The 22,026-nt window shown below is 38.4% G+C and overlaps 1 protein-coding gene across 2 annotated transcripts; it reads left to right on the forward strand.

The window, feature by feature from the left end:
* Nucleotides 1-716: 716 nt before the first annotated feature.
* On the forward strand, nucleotides 717-21,820 carry C1D (C1D nuclear receptor corepressor). 2 transcript variants are annotated; one of them, XM_065929037.1, is made up of 5 exons: nucleotides 717-786; nucleotides 15,792-15,938; nucleotides 16,634-16,700; nucleotides 17,146-17,201; nucleotides 19,831-21,820. In XM_065929037.1, exons 2-5 carry the CDS (start codon nucleotides 15,801-15,803, stop codon nucleotides 19,993-19,995), a joined length of 426 nt encoding a protein of 141 aa, XP_065785109.1. In that variant the 5' UTR covers nucleotides 717-786; nucleotides 15,792-15,800; the 3' UTR covers nucleotides 19,996-21,820. The 2 variants fall into 2 exon arrangements, with proteins under 2 accessions (XP_065785109.1, XP_065785110.1); XM_065929038.1 differs by lacking the exon at nucleotides 717-786 and adding an exon at nucleotides 9,154-9,284.
* Nucleotides 21,821-22,026: the final 206 nt, after the last annotated feature.

Here is a 22,026-nt window from a genome sequence, read left to right on the forward strand (position 1 = left end):
TGTTGAAATGTAGTTCTCTGCTTATTGAAATAATTTGAAGTCTGGGCTTGTATTTTGCCTATCTTCCCCTCACCCCCAGCAATTTTTCAAATAACTTATTTTTACTGTATTTTACAAAAGTATCTCTGGGTGATGGATAGATTGGAAATCCATCCTCTCACCACGGATAACTTGGAAAGCTGCTGTTGAAGAGCTTTTTTTAGAGGCGGAAAATAGGAATGTAATAAGACCCTATGCCCTGAAATGAGTTTCAGCAGACGTAAAATAAAAACCAGGACAAAGCTTTAGTAACTAACATTTTTTTTCTGGTTAAGTAGGCTCAGCTTGTATTACGGTATGCGTTGAAAGTGTTAGTCGCTCAGACCTGTCCGACTCTGTGACCCCATGGGCCGCAGCCAACCAAGCTCCTCTGTCCATGTAATTCTCAAGGCAAGAATTCTGGAGTAGGTTGCCATTTCCTTTTCCAGGGGATTTTCCCCATCTAGGGATCCAACCAGGGTCTCCTACATTGCAGGCAGATTCTCTACGGTCTGAGCCACCAGGGATACAAATCTAGAAAACCTGACCGGCGCCCCGCATCTCCAGCATACCCATTCCCTCCCACAGCTTCAGACGGTGGGGTCAGAGAAGATCGCCCTTGAGGGCGGAAGGGAAGGGGCAAAAGGGGTGTGGCGAGAAGCGTGAGGTCATCAGAGAGCGCCGCTCGCCCGGCTCGTAGAGCCGGCGCGCCACTGACGTCACCGCCGCCGACTGCTTTCCGGAAGGCAGACGTCGAAGGCCAGTGAGGTATTATTCTGAACTGGGGTTGGAATTTTTGTTGTGCTTCTGTCTAAACCCGCTTCTCCTGGGAGCCTCCTGTCATGCTCCCGCTGACTGTGAGAAGCGGAGCCGTGCTGCCTAGCCTTCCGCGAGTGCGACGGTTGGGGTAACCTGCAATGGGGGTCCATTGCAGGACCCCCACTTCCGCTTTCTTAAGGCTGCTTGCTGGCTTCGGCTTCTCTCGGCCCCTCTCGTTTCTTTGGGTCCGGCCTTTCGCTTTTTTTCGGCTGTTAGCTCCGCCTCTCAAGTATTGGTGGGTGGAGAAATTAAAAGCTCGTGACTTCTCCCTTAATTTTCTGCTGCTTTCAAACCTGGTTGAGAGAGGAAAGTCGAAGTGGAAGATGTAGGAGAGTAGCTTTCCCTTGTCATCCGCCTTTATCATTTAAGTACATGATCATTCCCTGCCTGCTGCAGCAATATTAACCCACCTGAGATGGGAAGCTAATTTTGATCCTAAGTTGAATTCTAATGGAATCTTTTAAAAGTGTTTTTCTTTGTGGTCCAGGAATAGTGCGATTCAAACTTCTGTTTGAAAGTATCTTTAATGTCTTGCTGTTTGTTGACTGCAATTCATTTTTGGCTTGATAAAGATGTCTCTGTCCCAATGAGATGTTTGCTGCCCACCTGTTAATCTTTCTGGACTGATAGTAGAGTGACCCGAGACTTAGCCGAATGTTGACTTTGGATCCGGAAATAACCAGATAATCCCTATTGAAACTCCGGGAACCGTTTGTGATTGATGGAAATGATATTGTTGAAAGAGAAAATAATGATAATGTGAACAGTGGTTTTTCAAAATAATCAAAACAGTTTATATGTCATATTTCAGTTAGTGACTGTTTTCAAACTGTTGACCTTGCAAGTGTGGCTCTAAGCGGCCCCCAGTGGATTGGGTGTTTGAACATTTTCACATTGGTAAAATAAAAACTAATATTACTGATTAATATATTGAGTCCTGAGACAGGCATTGTTCTAAAAACTTTACCTGTATTGTCCACTTAACCTGCACAGTACACCTGAGATGAAAATCTTGTCGTAAGCAAATTCCATAGTTTTGGAAGGTAATTTTGCTGCTTCACATGAATAATTATGAAAACACTTCGAATGAAACTTTGGAATTAACAGTAGAATTAATTTCATTTTAATCCGATTTAATTATTTGTCTCAATCTTAAGCAACATCTTTTTACTTTATATCTTTTTCTATTATGAGACCTCAGGATAATTTTGTTTTTAGAGGTTAGCATCTCTACCTTTTCTCTGGGATTTTACTTAAATATGAAGGAGAGTTACAAGTGACACTAGCATGGACTGTCTGCTAAAGACAATTTTTGGAGAGATCCTTGTATGGATGGTTCACTGTTATTTTCTAAGGTAATGCTGTGCAAAAAAGTCATTATGTTTAAAGAATTCTGCTGCAACATCTGCAGAGATCTCTCTAGTTTTCCTCCAAATAGTATATTGCTTTGTTTCTGATTTAGTTCCTAATTGTATGTAACTGTGCTTGGCATAAGGATAGAAACAGCCCCGGGATACATTATTGTATATCTTGTATAATGTATATATTGTATATATACATTATTGTATATCTTCTTTTGAATCTACATGGTGACTATCCTAATCTGGTATTGAGATTCTCCAAAATTTGGTTCCAGTTTACTTTCATTGTTTTTAGTTAATGAACAAATAGTTACCAAATACTTAATATGTGGCAAGACTTTATGTTAATCATGTGGAGATAGATTGGGAAATAACCAGTGGAGAGTTTTGAGCAGAGGAGTGATATGATCTGACTTAGGTGTTTAACAGGATCACTCTGCCTGCTGTGTTAAGAGCAGCTTGTTGGAGAGAGGGGTAGGGCAAAGACAGGAGACTAATTAAGAAGGTGTTGTATTCATTCAGATGAGATAGTGTCTTCACAGCTGAAAGAAGTGACTGGTGAGTAGCCGTTCAATTTTGGCTGTACTTCATAGGTAAAGCTAACAGATTTGCTTATGGATTGAGTGTGGATTGTAAAAGAGCTGTCCAGGTTTGGGACTTCGAGCAACTAGAAGGGTTAATTCCCATTAACTGAGAAGTGGAAAACTATGGGAGCAACAGGCTTGTGAGGAAAAATTGGGAGTTTATTATGATATGTTAAGTTTGAGATGTCTGTTAGTTATCCAAGTGGAGATGCTGTAGGCAATTGAGTACCAGGTCTGGAATTCAGTGGGGAAGTCATTAGTGGAAAAGGTCAGCTGGGAGTAGTGAGATGGCAATTAAAATTGTGAGCCTGGAGGCAGGTGCCAAAGGACTGTAAACAGAAAAGCATTAGACCTGAGTCCTTAGGCATTTTGGGCTTTATAGGTTTGGGGCATAAGGACCCAACAAAATAGACAGAAAGAACAGCCATCCGGGGACAAGGACAATTTTGAGAGGCTAGTGTTGTGGGATTCAGGGTGGAGTAACGTGTTCACTGTTGTCAAATGCAGGTTATGGGTCAGATAAGTGAGGATTGACATTTTCAGGTTTATCTTGATAAACATGAGAAGGAGTGTTATTGATGGATAAATGACAACAGTATGGTAAATGTTAGGAACAAAAAGGAAGAAGAGACTACTTTTGCTTGGGAGATATGGAAGCCTTTATAGAGAAGAGGGCATTTGACATGGGTTTTAAAAGATTAATAGGTTTTATTAGGCCCAGAAGACAGGGAAGGAAATCAGGGGAGGAGGTATTCCAAGCAGAGGAAGAAGCCTTACTTCTCTCCCTTTAAGACCATACCTCCCAGGCAGCTGTTTTTGCAAGTCCTTTCTCTTGTGTCCATTAGCCAGTGCCTCATTTTGGATTACCATTCTTGCTGCAGGCCCACTGAACCCTGCTAAATAAATTTACAAAAGACCCAAATTAATGATACCCTACTTCAACTGAGTCCTTTCTCGATTGCCTGAGAGTTGCTTTATTTATCCCTGTTTTCTTCCCAGGTTGCTCAGTAGTAAAGAATCCGCCTGGCAACACAGGGGACTCTGGTTCGATCCCTGGGTCAGGAAGCTCCCCTGGAGGAGGAAATGGCAACTCCCTCCAGTATTCTTGCTGGGATAATCCCATGGACAGAGGAACTTGACTGGCTACAGTCCGTAGGCTTGTAAAGAATTGGACATGACTGAGCATATATGCACAAACTCATGAATGCACACTCGCATATGCACATGACACACGAACTCTTTTCCCACCACATAGGCCTCAATGCCATGTAACTGTGTAACATTTACGTAGCATTGACTCTGGGCTTCTCGGGTAGTTCAGGTGGTAAAGAATCCGCCTGCAGTGCAGGAGACCCTGTTTTGATTCCTGGGTCGGGAAGATCCCTGGAGATGGAAATGGCGACCTACTCCAGTGTCCTTGCCTGGGAAATCCCACGGACAGAGGAGCCTGGCAGGCTACAGTCCATGGGGTCGCAAAGAGTCGGACACGACTGAGCATCTAAGCGCAGCACAGCATTGACTCTAAGCCAGATACCCAGCAGTCATTTATTTAATAGATACTTATTCAGCCTCTATGCTATGCTGCCCTGACACTTAGAATGTATGTGAGCAGACTTGCCTTGCACCAAGGGGCTTACAGTCCAGTGTGGATGATGGACATTAATCAAATCACAGAAATACAAAATAACAACAATGATACGGAGAAAAATATGGTGCTGTGAGACTGCATCAGTGGTGGATATAACTTAATCTAAGGCAAGAGAGAATGCTTCCTTGAGAAAGCATTGTTAATGAGGGAGCAGGCCAGATAGGGTGGTGGCTGGGAGTTCCCCAACAACTCAGGGAGGAGTTTCTACAGAGAACGAGGCTAGAAAGGCTCTTGTACCTTGAAAACAGGGAGAAAGTGGTCTTATGGTAGCTAGAAAATTTAGGTGTAGGGAAGGCAATCCATTCATCTGGTTCTTTGAATATAACAGAACTAAAGAGTGTAGGTTTGATTGTAATTGCTAAGCAGGGTGGAAATGACATTTTATCTGGCATATTTGGGACTAAAGTAAAATCAGAATTTCAGATAGTTGAAATTTTTGTTTATATACGTATGTACTGTTGTATTACAGATATTATTTAGAAATCTTAGTTCTGAGAGTATGACATAAAATGTGATCCTTCACTGTACTGCTTTGTTTTCCCAGAAGTAACCCTAGTTAAGGGTCTCTTTTGTATTTTTTAAGAAACTTACATAAAGAAGTATACCTCCACACTCATTTCTTTCTTCTTAAAAACAAGTGGGTTGTACTATAAATGCTATTCTTCATTTTCTGCTCACTTAATGTATTTCAGGAATTGAAGCTCTGCTTCTTATTTTTCTCTGCTACACAGTATTTTATTGAAGGAATATTTCATAAGTTATGTAGCCAGTTCTACTAATGAGCATGGAAGTTGTTTCTTGCTTTAAAGTGTATTTTAAGAAGTGTTGCAGTGGACATCCTTAAAGTGTATTTTAAGAAGTGTTGCAGTGGACATCCTTAAACATTATCTTGTGTGAAAATGTACAGTTTCAGAGGTAAAATTTCTGGGTCAAAGACTTTGTGCATATACAATTTTAAAGCATAGGGCCAAGTTAGCCCCCCAGAATGCTTGGTTTACACTCCAATTAATAGTGAATGAAAGGCTGTTTCTCCTCACTTTTGCCCATATTAAGTACTATCAATCTTTTTGATTTTTGCTTGTTTGACAGGTGAAAAATGGCATCTTGTTCTGGTGATTTATGTTTCTTTAATTATGAGTAAGATTGAGTAGCTTTCATTATGCCTCTTGGTCATCTGGATTCCTTTATATGTGAACTGCTGATTTTCTTTGTTCATTTTTCTTTTGGGTTGTAGGTTCCCCCCCCCCCCATTTTATTTATTTTTGTTGGAGTATAGTTGCTTTAAAATTGCAGGTATTCTTATGTGTTGTTGTTAAGTTGATTTGCAGAGGCTACTTTTATCTGTCTTTATGTTGCAAATATTTTCCCCTAGTTTTTCATTTGACTGTAGGCTTGGTTTGTTTATTTTTGCATGCATACATTTTTGTAAGGACCAGGTAAAATGTACGGCATCAGGGTTTTTTTAAGAAGGAAATTTGTGACATTATGAAAGTAATAGATACTGGAACAAAGTGTTTGTTGGAAATGTTAGTAATATAAACCTCATTTGAGGCCACTGGCTCTGTCTTATTTTTGTAAGTTGTTCGGCAACTATTGCAGCTGGTGAACACCCAGTAACCTGTGTTCCCCTCACCCTAGATTATATTTGGAATTGGAATGAGATTGTAGGCGAGTATTCTAGACTCTACTTTCTATGTAGGTGTTCCCCAATTTATGGACTAGGTTATATTAAAAAAGTTGATGGATTGACTATCTAATATTTCTAATAGAACTATTCTACATGGATTCTTAACTTTGTTCTCAAAGCATGATTAATCCGTGAAGACTAGCTTTTTTTTTTTTTAAGGTAAATTCAACATGTTCTTTAATTTTACCCCATATACGTTATTGTGTTTGTGTGTGTGTGCGCTCAGTCGTGTGTGACTCTGTGCGACCCCTTGGACTGTAGCCTGCCAGGCTCTTCTGTCCATGCGATTTTCCAGGCAAGAATACTGGCGTGAGTTGCCGTTTCCTCCTCTAGGGAATCTTCCTGACCTGGGGATCGAACCTGCATCTTTTGCATGGCAGTCGGGTTCTTTGCCACTGCACCACCTGGGAAGCCCATGTGTATCAATCAGTGTCCGATAGGAGTATTTTCTTATGTAATTGTGATGTCATTTTTATAGCTGAATTCTAATTTCCTAGCAAAATTCTCAATAATTTCTTAGTGTCATCCAATACCTGATCCAGATTCAGGATTCTTTCAAAGATATCTTTTTACACTCAATTTTTTATTTGAATCAAGATCCACACAAGGTCTGCACATTCTGTTTGATTGTTAGATCTCAAGGTAGACCTTTTTTTTCTCTCCCTTCTCTTAGTTTTTCTTCATGCCATTTACCTGTTATGGAAATCAGGTCAGTTTTCCTGTGCAGTATTTCTCATTCCAGATTTGTGTATTTGCTTTCTTGTGGTGTGAACTTCTCTATCTTCTATATTTTCTATAGATTGGAAGTTAGCTCCACAGGCTCAATTATATTCAGATTCAGCTTCTCAGGGGAGTCGGAAGTGCCACACGGATGGTGCTGTGTTTGTCACAGGGCTTCACATCAGGAGGTTCATGATGTGTTTATGTCCTGCTTGGGGTGGTGCAGAGTCATTTGTGGGTTCAGGTATTAACAGCCTTACTCTTCTGTTGTGAGCTTCCCCTTTTATCTGTGATCAGTATCTGAGTCAGTAATTTCACTAGGGGTTACGAAACGATATTTATTTTTTTATTTTAAGTTATCGTTTCTTCCACATTTGTTAACTGGGATTTGAACTCTCGTTTTGTTACTTGGGTACCTGACGGTCATCAATAACATGGCTATTGTGGAAAAATGCTGTCAGAGCAGCAATTTGTGATGCCAGGAATATACCTTTTCTGGCTGTAGTTCTGGAGGCTTACAGCAGTGTGATGGTCTTTTAGATTCATCAGCTTGGCTAGACTGCAGCCCCCAGACATTCAGTCCAGCACCACGCTAGGCATTGCTCTGAAGGTATTTGTAGATATAATTGAAATACACAAACAGTTGACTTTAAATTAAGGAAATTATTCTAGGTAATCTGAGTGGGCTTGATCCAGTTAATTGGAAGGCTTTAGAAGCAGAGCTGAGGCTTCCTTGACGAAAAAGTTCCACCTGTGGATAGCAGTTTTGGCTTGCAGCCAAGAGTTCCAGCATGTTCTTTCTTGCTTCCCTGCCCTGCAGATTTCAGTGTTACTTAGCTAACCTCCACAATTGCACTAACCAGTTTCTTGCAGTAGTACATCTCTTCAAACTACCTCCTCCTGGTTCTGCTGCTGTGGTTGAACCCCAGCTGGTATTGGGAGCCACTTCCTCGGCTCTCCTGTTCTCTGACAAAGTCAGGTGAGGAGTAGTGAGAATCTCCTTTTGTTTAGGGTAACCCTATAATTTGTTGCTCAGACTGGGACTTCTGAGAGAGAAATGGGGAGCAGAGCAGATGGTGAGCTGAAACAGCAGGCGTAAATGAGGACTGTCATGGGCAAGTTGAGACATAAAACCATTCTGGTGACACATCAGTATGACACCACCTCCTCAGGGGGCTTGTAGTCAAAGTGAAGTAAATCAGCAGGTGTCACCAGATCGTGTTTTAGGTGACATGAGAATGTGTGGTCGTGCTCACCTAGACGGAGAGAATGGAAAGATGTGGCTCAGAGAAGCCTTATCCACTAAAGGAAACCTGATCTTACCTGCAAAGATACGCAGGGTTAGTACAGAGTGAAGTGGGAAGGGCGGTTCCTGTGTCGAGAACCAGATGGGCAAAAGATATTTGGAAAGTTGCCATGGTGGCTACAGCTGTAGGATTGGAAGAGGGGAGAAATGAAACATGAGGCTATTCAGACAAATAGGGGCCACTGGAAATGAGCTTGACATCCATATAAGAGGTTTGGAATTTATTTTCAAGGTAGCCGGGAGCTAATGCAGTTATTTGAAGCAGGGGTGTACCATGACCAGACTATCGTTACAGAAAAGTCATGTTTTGTAACATCTTAAAGTTGAGAGTGGAGAAAAACTGACAGTAGGGAGACTGCCTTAAATGACTTAGTGAAATTTAGTGAGAACGGAGGAGAGCTTGTGGCTCAAGGAGATTAAGAGGCCGAATTGGCAGGACTGGTGGGACTGGAGCCTGAGGAAGGGTGAGGATGACTCCAGGTTCCTGGCTGCACTGAGCTCCCTGAAGCAGGGGATGGAGGGGAGGAGGTCAGTGATGATGTCCTGTCCCCCTCCTTTTCTCTGGTGGGTGTTGCGGCTCTCATCACTGGCAGGAGCGGAGGGAAGGAATGGCATTTCATCCCGTAAGGGTTGCTGGTAGGGATTCTGCCCTCTGTCCCTGCTTCTCGGCCAGACATTCCTGAGAGACGGAGAGAGGCAGCTTCTCTCCGGCCCTCTTCAACTTTCTCCACTTCTGCGGTCGACACTCCAGAAGTAAGGTAGAGGGGTGAGGACTTCCTATGGCACCAGCCAGGGAGTGAGGAGCAGTGGGTGAGTTCTGTCTTTCTTTCCCTACTTTGGAGTTTTACTATGCACAAGCTTGGGCAAGTTACGGAACCTCGTGTGGTTCCATGTGTAGTTGTGAGGAGTAATGAAGAACTGTGTGTGGATGCTGAGAGCGATGCCTGGTTCACAGGCGGTGGAGTTCAGATGTTGGCTGCTGCTCCTGATCTGTCCGTTCACAGCTTCTTCACGGCGTCCGAGTAACGAAGGGGACAGAGGGCAGTGACTGCAGCTCCTTCCTTGCAGTGCTTCCTGTGGGAGGAGCAGATACTCAGGAGCTGTCTGTGTAAAATGTTTGAAGAAATCATTTGAATTGGAGGTAATTTCTGGTACTAGAACAATCTTTATTTTCCAATATACATTGCCTTTGTTTTTTAGTTAGGAAAAAGGCAAGTGGTTTGGTTCAGATTTAATGAGAGTCATTATTCTTACTGCCTTGCTTTCAGTGTTCACCCTAACCCATTTCAACAATAAATAACTACTTGCTTATTGGGGCTTAGGGACAGGGTATAGTTGCAGGAAAAATCTATGTCATGATTCTTGAGGGGAAATATTTTCTAATAGAAAAATCAGATGAAAAATTTCACATTTAAATAAAGGTCTTTTTGTGTTTTCTATACTTACAGTATTTTTGTTAAAAGCCAAAATGCATTATTAAAGTATACCTTTTTAAATTTAATGATTGTTTATTTTTATTATGATTTTAATACGTGTGTTTTGAAATAACAAAGTTTGAACAATGAAGAGTGAATAACATGAGTCTGCGCTGATCCCATTCCCTAATTCCTACCCCTTCTGAGAGAGAATGGCTGATTTTGTATGTCTCCTTCCAGAGGTTTTTCAACATTTGTTGTTGTTCAGTCACTTAATTCATGTTCGACTCTTTGCGACTGCAGCACACCAGTCCTTCACTGTCTCCGGAGGTTTGCTCAAATTGACATCCATTGAATCAGTAATGCTTTCTAACCATCTCATCCTCTGCCACCTTCTTCTCCTTTTGCCTTCCATCTTTCCCAGCATCAGGATCTTTTCCAGTGAGTCAGCTCCTCATATCAGGTGGCCAAAGTATTGGAGCTTCAGCTTCAGTATCAGTCCTTCCGGTGAATATTTAGGGTTGATTTCCTATAGGATTGACTGACTTGATCTCCTTGCTGTCCAAAGGACTCTCAGGGGAGTCTTCTTCAGCACCACATATCTACATATATTTAATTGCATCTGTGTTATGTGTTACAGAATATGTTCTATGACTTTTTTCACAACTTATTGTGTATTACTATATAAAGGTTGGGAAGGGAAATGGCAACCCACTCCAGTGTTCTTGCCTGGAGAATCCCAGGGACAGAGGAGCCTGGTGGGCTGCCATCTGTGGGGTTGCACAGAGCTGGACATGACTGAAGTGACTTAGCAGCAGCAGCAGAATGTAAAGATTAACTTCTTTATTTTTACTATTATCTTGGATGGATGTGGTGTAATTCACTTAACTGTTCCCCTGTTAATGACTATTTAGATTATTCTCAGTTTTTGTTCTATATAGTTTCTTCATTCAACAGATGTGTATCAACTGCCTGGCAGTGGTAATGAACAAGACACAAAAATTCCTGCTCTCATGTGTCAATATTTACTGTCTTTTGGAGGTAGACAGACAATAAATGAAATACATCAGATGCTGTTGAGGACTGTAGGAGAAGGAGATAGGAAGCTCTGGAATGAGAGGAGTGGTGTGCATTTTAAATAGGGTGGTCAGGAAAGCTTTATGAGTAGTAGACAGCATTTGAGTAGAGATGTAGCAAAGGTGAAGTCGTGAGCTCTGAAGCCACTGGTCCTGGAGAAACGTTTCTAGGAAGGAGAGGAGTCCAAAGGCTCTGAGGTAGGGGTGAGCCCGATAAGAGCAGTGAGGCCTTCATGGAGGGAGTGGAGTGAGCTGGGGCAGAGTGAGAGGAGATAAGGTCACAGAAGAAGTAGCAGAGAGTCAGGGCTTTTTCAGTCAACATAAGGACTTCGTCTCTTCCTGAGTGAAGCAGCAAGCCTTTCAAGGTTTCCAAGCAGAGGCTTGTGGGAGTCTGACTTAGATTTGGGATGATCGTTTGCTTTCTTGATAATAAACTATTGGAATAGAAACAAGGAGGCCGTTTAGGAGGCTGTTGAAACAATCCCAGTAAGACACAATGATGGCTCAGACTAGTTTGGATCAGGGTGGTAGCAGTGAAGGTGGTAGGATGTGGTTAGGTTCTGAATGTTTTAAAGATAGGGTGGGAGAGAAGAGTCAAGGATCATTCTGTAACTTTCAGTTCAGTTCAGTTGCCCAGTCGTGTCTGACTCTTTGCGACCCCTTGAATCGCAGCACGCCAGGCCTCCCTGTCCATCACCAGCTCCCGGAGTTTACTCAAACTCATGTCCATCGAGTCGGTGATGCCATCTCATCCTCTGTCGTCCCCTTCTCCTCCTGCCCCCAATCCCTCCCAGCATCAGGGTCTTTTCCAATGAGTCAACTCTTCGCTTGAGGTGGCCAAAGTATTGAAGTTTCAGCTTCAGCATCAGTCCTTCCAATGAACACCCAGGACTGATCTCCTTTACGATGGACTGGTTGGATCTCCTTGCAGTCCAAGGGACTCTCAAGAGTCTTCTCCAACACCACAGTTCAAAAGCATCAATTTTTCGGTGCTCAGTTTTCTTCACAGTCCAACTCTCACATCCATACATGACCACTGGAAAAGCCATAGCCTTGACCAGATGGACCTTTGTTGGCAAAGTAATGTCTCTGCTTTTTAATATGCTCTCTAGGTTGGTCATAACTTTCCTTCCAAGGAGTAAGTGTCTTTTAATTTCATGGCTGCAGTCACCATCTGCAGTGATTTTGGAGCCCAGAAAAGTAAAGTCTGACACTGTTTCCACTGTCTCCCCATCTATTTGCCATGAGGTGATGGGACCAGATGCTATGATCTTAGTTTTCTGAATGTTGAGCTTTAAGCCAACTTTTTCACTCTCCTCTTTCACTTTCATCAAGAGGCTTTTTAGTTCCTCTTCACTTTCTGCCATAAGGGTGGTGTCATCTGCATATCTGAGGTTATTGATCCTTCTCCCAGCAATCTTGATTCCAGCTTGTGCTTCTTCCAGCCCAGCATTTCTCATGGTGTACTCTGCATATAAGTTAAATAAGCAGGGTGACAGTATACAGCCTTGACGTACTCCTTTTCCTATTTGGAACCAGTCTGTTGTTCCATGTCCAGTTCTAACTGTTGCTTCCTGACCTGCATACAGGTTTCTCAAGAGGCAGGTCAGGTGGTCTGGTATTCCCATCTCCTTCAGAATTTTCCATAGTTTATTGTGATCCATACAGTCGAAGGCTTTGGCATAGTCAATAAAACAGAAATAGATGTTTTTCTGGAACTCTCTTGCTTTTTCAATGATCCAGCAGGCCTGAGCAGTTGAAAAGGTGGAGTTGCCATGAAATGAAATGGGGAAGACCGCAGTAAGCAAGATTAGTTGTTTTTTTTTTTTAATTGAAGTGTATGTGTGCTCAATTGCTTCAGTCATGTCCGACTCTTTTGTGAGCCTTTCTGATTCTTGTGAGCCTATGGACTGTAGCCCGCCAGGCTGCTCTGTCCTTGGCATTCTCCAGCAAGAATATTGGAGTGGGTTGCCATGCCCTGTTCCAAGGGATCTTCCTGACCCTGGGATTGAACCCTCGTCTCCTGTGTCTCCTGCATTGCTGGCGGATTCTTTACCCACTGAGCCACCTGGTATAGTTGATTTATATTGTGGTAGTTTCAGATTTATATCAAAGTGATTTGATATGAGTTTGTTCTAAAAGGGAGATGGAATATGGGACTTTAGCTGGAATGGGGGATATGAAGTCAAGGTGTTTGTTGTTTAAGATGGAGGATGAAAGGTTTTAAGTTGATGGGTAATGACCCCACCAGGGAGAAAAATGGATGAGAGGCAGAGTTCCCACTTGAAAAGTTTGAGGAGTCCATTTTAACAATTTTTTTTATGCATGCATACAAGGATTTCTGTAGGCTGCTTTCTCAAGAGAATTTCCTGAGTCAAAGAGTGTGTGCATTTAAGAAATCTGTACCAGTTTATATTCTGCCTCTAGTGTAAACCGTTGCTAATGCCGAATTTTGCCAGTCTTTAAAATTATTGCTGGTCTTATGAGTGAGATTTTCATTATTTTAATCTTTTATGCTTTGTAGGAAGTTTTTATATCATCTAACTAATCTTTTGTTGTGTTTTGGCAAATATTTTTCTCCCAGACTGTTTCTTGCCTTTTAACTTTGCTTAAGGTATATTTTTACAATACATATTTTTTTTTTCAGTTTTTATGTAGTTAAGTCTGTCAGCCATTTCCTTTTATAGCATTTGGGTTTCATTTGGATCATGTAAATATTTTATATAATCTTTTAATACATTTATACAGAATTTACCTTTAAATTCATCTGGAGTTTATTTTTGTGTATGTCATGAAATAGGTATCTTAAGTTTTTCATCTCTTTTTGTGTTCTTAAACAGTTAAATACCATAAGGATTAACTGTTTTTTGAAGGTTTGGAAAAAATTTCCTGTAATATCTTCTAGACTTGGAACTTTTTAGGAGCATAGATTTTTGACTTCTTAAAAATTTTTTTTGTCGTTAATTATCTGTTTGGTTTATATACTTCCTTTTAGGTTAGATTTGATAACTGGGCTTCTCCCCACCCCACTCCCACCCCCGCCCCGCACCTCATCCTTATTAGTCAGATTTTTCAAGTTTATTGGTTTAAAATTCTATGTAACGAAAAATACCATCTCTGTATTTATGTCTTACACGTTTATCTGGACAGTAGATGCTGGAGCTGTCCTTTTGCACATCTGGAGGTTGGCTCAGCTGCTTTCAGCCCTCAGGGTTCAGCTCTTACTGTCCTTCATCTTGAGTTTGTTCCTGGGTTCTCCTGTTTGGTCTGTAAAGGGCTGTATTCTCCTTGCTTCTGTTTCCTGTCAGTCTAATCTCATTTGCTGTTTAGTTTATAAAAATGTCTGCTGTTGAGGTCTGCTGATGGATAGGTGCGCTTCTTTGTTCCAACATTACTGTGAATTTATTTTTGTATTTCTTCTGTCATTTTGGAGAGATTTTTGGAGGGCAGGATGAGAGGCAAATCCATGGTTTTAGTTATTATTAGCCTTTTGAAACAGGAAGTCACAACTCTCTCCTGTGTGCTTTTCTTTTCTCATAGTCCTTTGTTTAATTGCTGTTTGCACAGTAGTTGATAGTAATTTTATAGCATGTGTAGTGATAGTCTCCGGGACTTCATCTTTTTTTTTTTTTTTTTTTTAAATTTTAAATGAAACCAGATGTTTCTAGACTTGTTGAATAGAAATGTTGATGTATTATGACTAAATAATCAAATAGTACTTTTAATGCTTAAATGACATAGTCATAACATTTAGAACTATTAGGGACTTTACAGATCATTAGACCAACTGCCTTTTTATATGAATGAGGTATTTGGAGCCCAGAGAGATACAGTGATTTATCTAAGGTGACAAAGCCAGTGACCAGGCAAGATGGAAAGCCTGAGTTTGTTTACTTCAAGCTGGTTATGCTCTTTGCTATTTTACACATTCTTGATGTTCTCCTTAGTGATGTAATGAAGGAGGAATTTTCAGCTAATAAAATTTTTTTAACCTAAGGATGGTTTTTAACCATTTTTTTAACCTAAGGCTTAGAATTGCTTCTGAAATTTGATCTTAGATAATGATATTAAATACAGTGATGTGGAGTTTTCTTTTTCTCATATAGATATTAAATATTGTTATAAGGTAAATATGAATTTTAACTAATGGGCTGTCAAGGTATGCTCTGGCCTAAATAAAAACCATGTAGTTTATTTCTCCTAAGTTTCCTCTTTTCTACTTATAGGCTTTATCTGATTTATGGCCTCTTGAATTTCTTATTAATATTTTAAGCTTAAGGAGTATGTATATATAAATATAAATATAGGCTTGAAAAGTGATTTTAGTGATAAATGATTGTAAGGTACTTCAGACCCAAGATTTCTAATTTTTTGGTTTAATATGCTGAGTTCAAATGCCTAATTCAAATTCTAAATTCAATGCCTGAATTTAGAAGTGCTAAAATATGTTTTCCAAAGAAAGAGCTTTGCTTATCATTGTTTTCGACAAGCATTAGGGGTAGGATATATTTACTTATCACACTTCCATTGCTTTCTTAGTCTTTAACATCAGCCAGCCCTTGGCTTCCCTGGTGTTTCAGATGATAGTGTCTGCCTGCAATGCAGGAGGGGACCTGGGTTTATTAATCCCTGGGGATCAGGAAGATCCCCTGGAGAAGGAAATGGCAACCCACTCCAGTACTCGTACCTGGGAAATTCCATGGACAGAGGCGCCTAGTAGACTGCAGCCCATGGGGTCGCAGAGTCAGACACGACTGAGCGACTTCACTTTCTTTCTTTACTTTTTTTAACATCAACAAAGATTTTTCAAAATGTAGAGTATTTATCATTGATATAGCATATTTGGTAGTCATGTCTCAGTTATTGAGAAACATTGAGGGATTGATAGGTGTAGCATTAATGAACTTGGGTGGGTCCCCTCCTGGGACCCCCCTCTTTCTCCCCCCTGCCCCTGACCCCACCAGGCAACTTAAGAAGAGGGTAAGTTTGAACATGGTTGATCCAGAATTATATTCTAAGAAGATTAGTTAAATTATCTTCAGATTTTAACTCTTTTAGCAGTTTTGAGAGACATGATATGACCTATTGATTTTTTTAATAACCTAGTGAGCAATCTCTGTCTCCAATGTGAATTTTAAGAATTTAATTTTTTTCCAGTTGATCGTAATGGCAGGTGAAGGAATTAATGAAGACTATCCAGTAGAAATTCATGAATATTTATCAGCATTTGAGAATTCCATTGGTGCTGTGGATGAAATGCTGAAGACCATGATGTCTGTTTCTAGAAATGAGTTGTTGCAGAAGGTATTTTAAGTAATTTCTATTATGCCCATTTCCCCCCTTTTTTCCCCTCTATGTTTTTAAGTGTTTAGATATCTTTAGGGGGAAAATACAACAAAACTCCAACCTTAGAAAATGCTTCTTAACTATATTTTTATTTTGACCTGGTTTTGAATTAAAAAAAGCACTCCCCACGTTCTTTCTGACAGACTCTTATCTTTGACCTTTTAAGTATTACTGTGATGTTATCAGGCTTTCTGGAAACTCTATAGGACAGAAAGAGTAAATTGACTTTGACAGTCTAAAACAAATCTCATTATGTTTCTTCTGTCTTTGGTATTGCCTAAGCATTTTAGCCTGCTTCTTATACATAAATGCATCATGTACAATGTTTATATTGACAAATTACTTTTGACATACAAAGCCCAGATTGTAACTCCTGAAATTAAAGTAATTCAAAAAGAACTTCTTTTTTTGTTTTTGAATTTTACACATTCCTTGTTTAACTAAAGATGATACCCTGAAGTGAAAATTTGTGGGCAAAAATCACCAGTTAACAAAACTTTACTTTCTCAAATTATTTCCAGATTATTTGGTTATTGGATTATAGGAAGTGAAAAAAGCATTTCTTTGATACATTGTGCTTGGTCAGCGTTTAAAATATTTGATGGTACTCAAAGTTTATTTCTTTTTTCTTTCTCTTTCTCTTTTTTTAATAGTTGGACCCACTTGAACAGGCAAAAGTGGATTTAGTTTCTGCTTACACATTAAATTCAATGTTTTGGGGTATGTATATTACTTTGGAATTAATTATAAAACAGATTATTTATTGTGTTAAGGTGACATTTTAAAAATGCTAACAATTTATATAGAATTATACTTTATGGCCAGAGAAGACAGTGGCAATCCACTCCAGTACTCTTGCCTGGAAAATCCCATGGACGAGGAGCCTGGTAGGCTGCAGTCCGTGGGGTCGCAAAGAGTTGGACACGACTGAAGCGACTTAGCAGCAGCAGCATACTTTATGGCAGTTTTAATTGTCAAGTATTTATTTCTTTTAAATCAGAATACCAGGTGCCTATGAGCCACACATGCATTTAGAATTACAAAGAGGTTGAATAACTTAAGATTTAATTAATCATTTGTGTGACGTTTCTTTTTTTGTAACAAGTTTCTTTAACGCCTTTATTAATATATACTCATTTCATTCTGTGAAATCTTTCTCTTGTAGTTTATTTGGCAACTCAGGGAGTCAATCCCAAGGAACATCCGGTAAAGCAGGAATTGGTAAGATTGCCGTGGATTGATTTCTTTTCTTTCACGTGTATGTCTGTTGTAGTGTTCTTGCAGTTAAAATTAGAGTACCTTTATCATGCTAATTGTGGAGAACAAAATTATTTAGGGTTGAAATTATGAAAGTGACCCAGATTTCATTGTGTCTTTAGTTTCTCTTTCTCTCACCTTTGTCAGAGAATGGTGTTCCATATATTATATATATATCTCTGGATGGGAAAATGTTACGATTCTAGTAATTATTTATAACTTCTATATTATTTTTCCTATAAATTCTTGAAATCCTGTTCATCTCTACAACTGCCTTTTTAAAAAAAAAAACTCTTACACAATTCTTAAAAGTATATTCTAGTTGATTTACTAGCAAAGACGGGAAAGTTTCTCCTCCACCTTTTCAATTCTTCCATTAATTCATTTTCTCAGCAGTAAAGAATCCAGTTCAGCAACAAAGCTAAAAGCTTTTTTGGCACCAGTTGTATGTGTATTGTCCAGTAATTCTGCATTAGTGACATATTTACAACCTGTAATAAATCTTCTAGGTTTGTCTTTGTATTCCATTTAGATGTATAAGTACAGTATATAAGGTCTGGTATCTTGGAGTTTTTGCTGACTTCAAAAATTAATCAAATCATTCAATTTGAAAGAAAAAATTTAGAAATCAAACATAAGGTTACCTTCTTGACTTGGCTTTATGAATAAGAATGTTAATAAATTTATTCTTTGTGTTTATAAAATATAAGGTAAATATATATGTGAAATACACTTGACACTGTATTATTGTTCTAAAGTCTTTTTTTTTTTTTTTTTTTGTTCTAAAGTCTTAAGGTGGTTGATATGTATGTATTTTATAACTTAGTAAAGTACTTGGTCATTTATTTTAAAAAAAAATGAGTAAAGCCAGATATGTTGTCTTCAATTTTTAAGTGTACAGACTGAGACCTTTTCTTCTTTTTAATTTCTTGGAGGAAAAGTAAAAAATAAATATTTTTTAAAATACAGAAATTGTGAAAAATACTTAGAGCAAAATATATAAAGCAATATGGTCCATAGATCTTGATTTGACAAATGAGATTGGCCTTAAATCTTAGGAAGAATGCACTGTATCATCTGTGTTCAACTTTCTAATGTAGCCTTTATGTTTATAAAATTCCTCTTTTTTCTCTTAAAAACAAAGTTATTTGGAGTAGTTTAGTACTTGATTCTATCATCTGTCTTCTTTTCTCCTCAGAATCCTGCACTTTATGCAGGAGTGCATTCATATTTTGGACAAGGGTGGACAAATTAACAGCATCCATAAACCTATTCCCCTTTTCTGACTTTGTGACAGATGTCACTAGTTGATCACAGAGTTAGGGTGTGAGAAGAAGCCTATCTGCTGTCTATATCATGAATGGGGAAAGGCATTGAAAATAGTCAATTCATTCATTCAGGAAATATCTGAGTGCCCACTAGAAGCCAGGCTTTATTTCCAAGCAAGATAGTTCCTCAGGGAATAAAGCCACTAACATATGCCTGCCTTTGTGGCAGGTGCCACACTGTCTGGTGGTGGGAAACAAGCAACACATAATACGGATGTTAGAGGGTTGTATTGTGGGGATGAAGAAGTAGCACAGGGTAAGAGGCCCTGGACTACTTGAGTAGGATTGCGTTTTCAGTCATGACTATTGAACTATTAGCACGGTGAACATTTGATGGGATTGGAAGGAAGAGAGGGTGTAGTGTTGTGAGGGATGATCAATTTGGGGAGGGCTGGGCTGGGTGTGTGAGTGAGGACTTTAACTCATGAGAGCGTTTTGAGTAGAGTTGTTAGTTTTTTAAACAAAAAATCCTAAGGTTCTGCATTTTTATGTGTATGTTTATAAAACTGTTTTGATAATTTAATGAAACTTGCTTTTAAGTGGTGATCAATCATTTACTATTTTGTGGCTCTCACACCTTTGTTTCTCTAATTGAAGTAGAGAAATAAGCCTTTATTCTGATTAATGGCCTCAGAAGATTCAAACTGGGCAGAAACCTAGTATGTTTCTCACTGTGTAAAGTCTGATAAGAGCCGTAGATTTCATTAGAAAATATCATGTGCTTATCAGTTAGAACTATGACATTGGCTAAAAAGGTCTTGTATTTTCATTCTACTTAGTTTAATTGCGACACTAGAAGGTAACACAAAAAAACAAATAGTTAAAATGCTGCCTTAGCTGTTTCCTGTTTCACATAATTTCTGGAGAATTTAGTTTGTATATTGTAAGCCTGTGAAAGTTCTATTTTAGATTATAGACTTCAGATATAAGATAGTTAGTATGTGGATTTAGGTAAATTAAAAAATTTAGTGTAACCACATATAAACATTTCAGTGTTTCCATCTCTGTAGTGTCTAGGTTTTCCTCTTTTGAAACACTCAGAACACTTCTGAAATGACTTTCTAATGTCTGTGTTTCCCCTAGACTGAGACTCCAGGAGAAAGTGGAGTATGTTTATCCTGTTCACTTTGCACTTAACTAGCACCACTTAATAGGCAATAAATACATAGTTGTTGAATTTAACTGAGGTGTAGTATAATACAGCTTAGTGGTGATGAACAGCTTGGTAAATCTGTTGCCTTTTTTCTTTTTTTTCTATTTTTAAGGAGAGAATCAGAGTATACATGAACAGAGTCAAGGAAATAACAGACAAGAAAAAGGCTGGCAAGCTGGACAGGGGTGCGGCTTCAAGATTTGTAAAAAATGCCCTTTGGGAACCAAAACCTAAAAATGCATCCAAAGTTGCCAATAAAGGAAAAAGTAAAAATTAACCTTTCAGTTTTGATGTACACATATTTTAAAAGTACATAATTTTTATTGTTTTCAACAAAATGGATGATGATTATGTGGCACTGTAAAGTTTAAATGTATTCCTTTTTGAATTCATGTATAAAACTTGCATTTGAAATTTGTAATGGTAAAAACTTTTCCCTCCAGAAAGATTATCTTTATTGGTCTTCCTATAGAACACTATGAGGTTTTTAACATTGTAGTGTGTGTGTGTATATATATATATATATATATATATATATTTAAATGTTTTATTTTGTATGGGAGTATAGCTGATTAATAATGTGATAGTTTCAGGTAGACAGGGAAGGGACTCAGCCCTACATATACATGAATCATTTCTCACCCAAACTCCTCTCCCATCCAGGGTGCCACATAACATTGAACGGAGTTCCATTTGCTCTATAGTAGGTCCTTGTTGGTTATGCGTTTTACGTTTATGCATACATTTACAGCAGTGTGTACATGTAATCCCAAGCAACATTGTAGTATATTTTATATTTATATTTTACTGTCTCTTAACCAGACTCTTATTTGTTAGGTCAGTCTTTCAAGTGCCATTTTATAAGCAACTATTTTTTTTTTTTTAATTAAATTTTATTTTATTAGTTGGAGGCCAGTTACTTCACAACATTTCAGTGGGTTTTGTCATACATTTATAAGCAACTATTAAGTTTAAGTTAAATGTTCCTCGTAAACATTTGTCTATTTTGATGAATAATGATTTTATGATGTATGCTGAAGTTATAAATACATCTGTTCTCACTATATGATATTAAGAAAGAGTGAAATGACTTAAATGTCCATTTTTTCTCTGTAGTTATTTCATTATGCTTTCATGATTTTGGGAATTACTGCTTTTTGTGGTATTTGAAGTATGAAATTAAGACTTTAAGGTTATTCTTTAATTCTTGGCACTTTGCCACTATGTCCCATTTAAAGTAAAATACATTCTCATTAACTTTAGATGGGAAATGAGGTTGTATATTGATGGCTGAATTTTGACATAATAGCTATACCCTATCAAAGCTATTAATGTATGGCTGACCTGTTTTTAATTTTTCTCTTTTGAGTAAATGTTCCCTTGAAATTAGGAAGGTTGGTTTTAGAAGTCCTTAGAAGTGGAGGAATCCATGAGTTTTTGTTCTTTGTGCATAGTGCCGGTAGTTAACTTGGCCTCAATTTTTTCAGATTTTTTTTTAATATTTATGAGGGTATAACAAGTATGTACAAGTATTTTGGAACAACTTTGTATGTTATATAATGCCACTTAATCAGAGGAGAAATCTGAAGGAGAGTACATTGTATTTTTTTTCTGATTTGTTTTTCTGTAATATTTGTTACTGAGAATTCTAAATATTAAAGCTTTTTAAATGTCTAAGCCCAAGAATTTTAATTATATACCTTTAATGCTTTCAGTCTTTGAATTCACATCATTATGTATAGGAATGCCAAATACAGTAAAGTACTTGTACTTTAATTTTTGAAAAAGAAGTTGTTAAAATTTTCTGTGCGATTAATTCCCTATAAGTAACCTTGAATAAATGGATTTCTTGATTTATGATAGCAGATATTGGAAATGGTCTTAAAATATAATGGATTTTGTAAAGCATGTTGAACTCTTTCTATGACACATGAAGAGGAAATCACTGATAAATGCAGAAAGTCTTCTGGCTCAGATGTCAGGCAATTTTTGAAGTAGAAGAACATTTATAGTTATTTCACTCCTTGTTTTACCTTTATCTCTTCTAAATTCCAATTTTTTTAAAGTAACTTCATGAGAGAAATAAATGTTATTAATATCAAGTGTAGTGGCTTTGTTATTTATTGCAAAGAAGGTTATGACTTGCATTTCTGTATGTTTTTTCACTTCATCAAGAAAAAAAGGTTGAATGAAAAATGTCACAGAGTTGCAGAAAATCATTGGCCAAGTTACTGGGTTGTGAAAGTCCAGCTCTTCATTCTCTTACTTTTTTTTTTTTTAACTATTTTATAGTGGTTGGTTGGTTAAC

The sequence above is a fragment of the Muntiacus reevesi genome, chromosome 3 (assembly GCF_963930625.1).
Source record: "Muntiacus reevesi chromosome 3, mMunRee1.1, whole genome shotgun sequence".
NCBI lineage: Eukaryota > Metazoa > Chordata > Mammalia > Artiodactyla > Cervidae > Muntiacus > Muntiacus reevesi.

Coding starts and splice junctions, on each gene's coding strand:
- C1D (XM_065929037.1), top strand. CDS start 15,801: ATGGCAGGTGAAGGAATTAATGAAGACTATCCAGTAGAAATTCATGAA. Junction 15,939..16,633: donor GAAATGAGTTGTTGCAGAAG/GTATTTTAAGTA, acceptor TTTTTTTAATAG/TTGGACCCACTTGAACAGGC. Junction 17,202..19,830: donor ATCCGGTAAAGCAGGAATTG/GTAAGATTGCCG, acceptor TCTATTTTTAAG/GAGAGAATCAGAGTATACAT.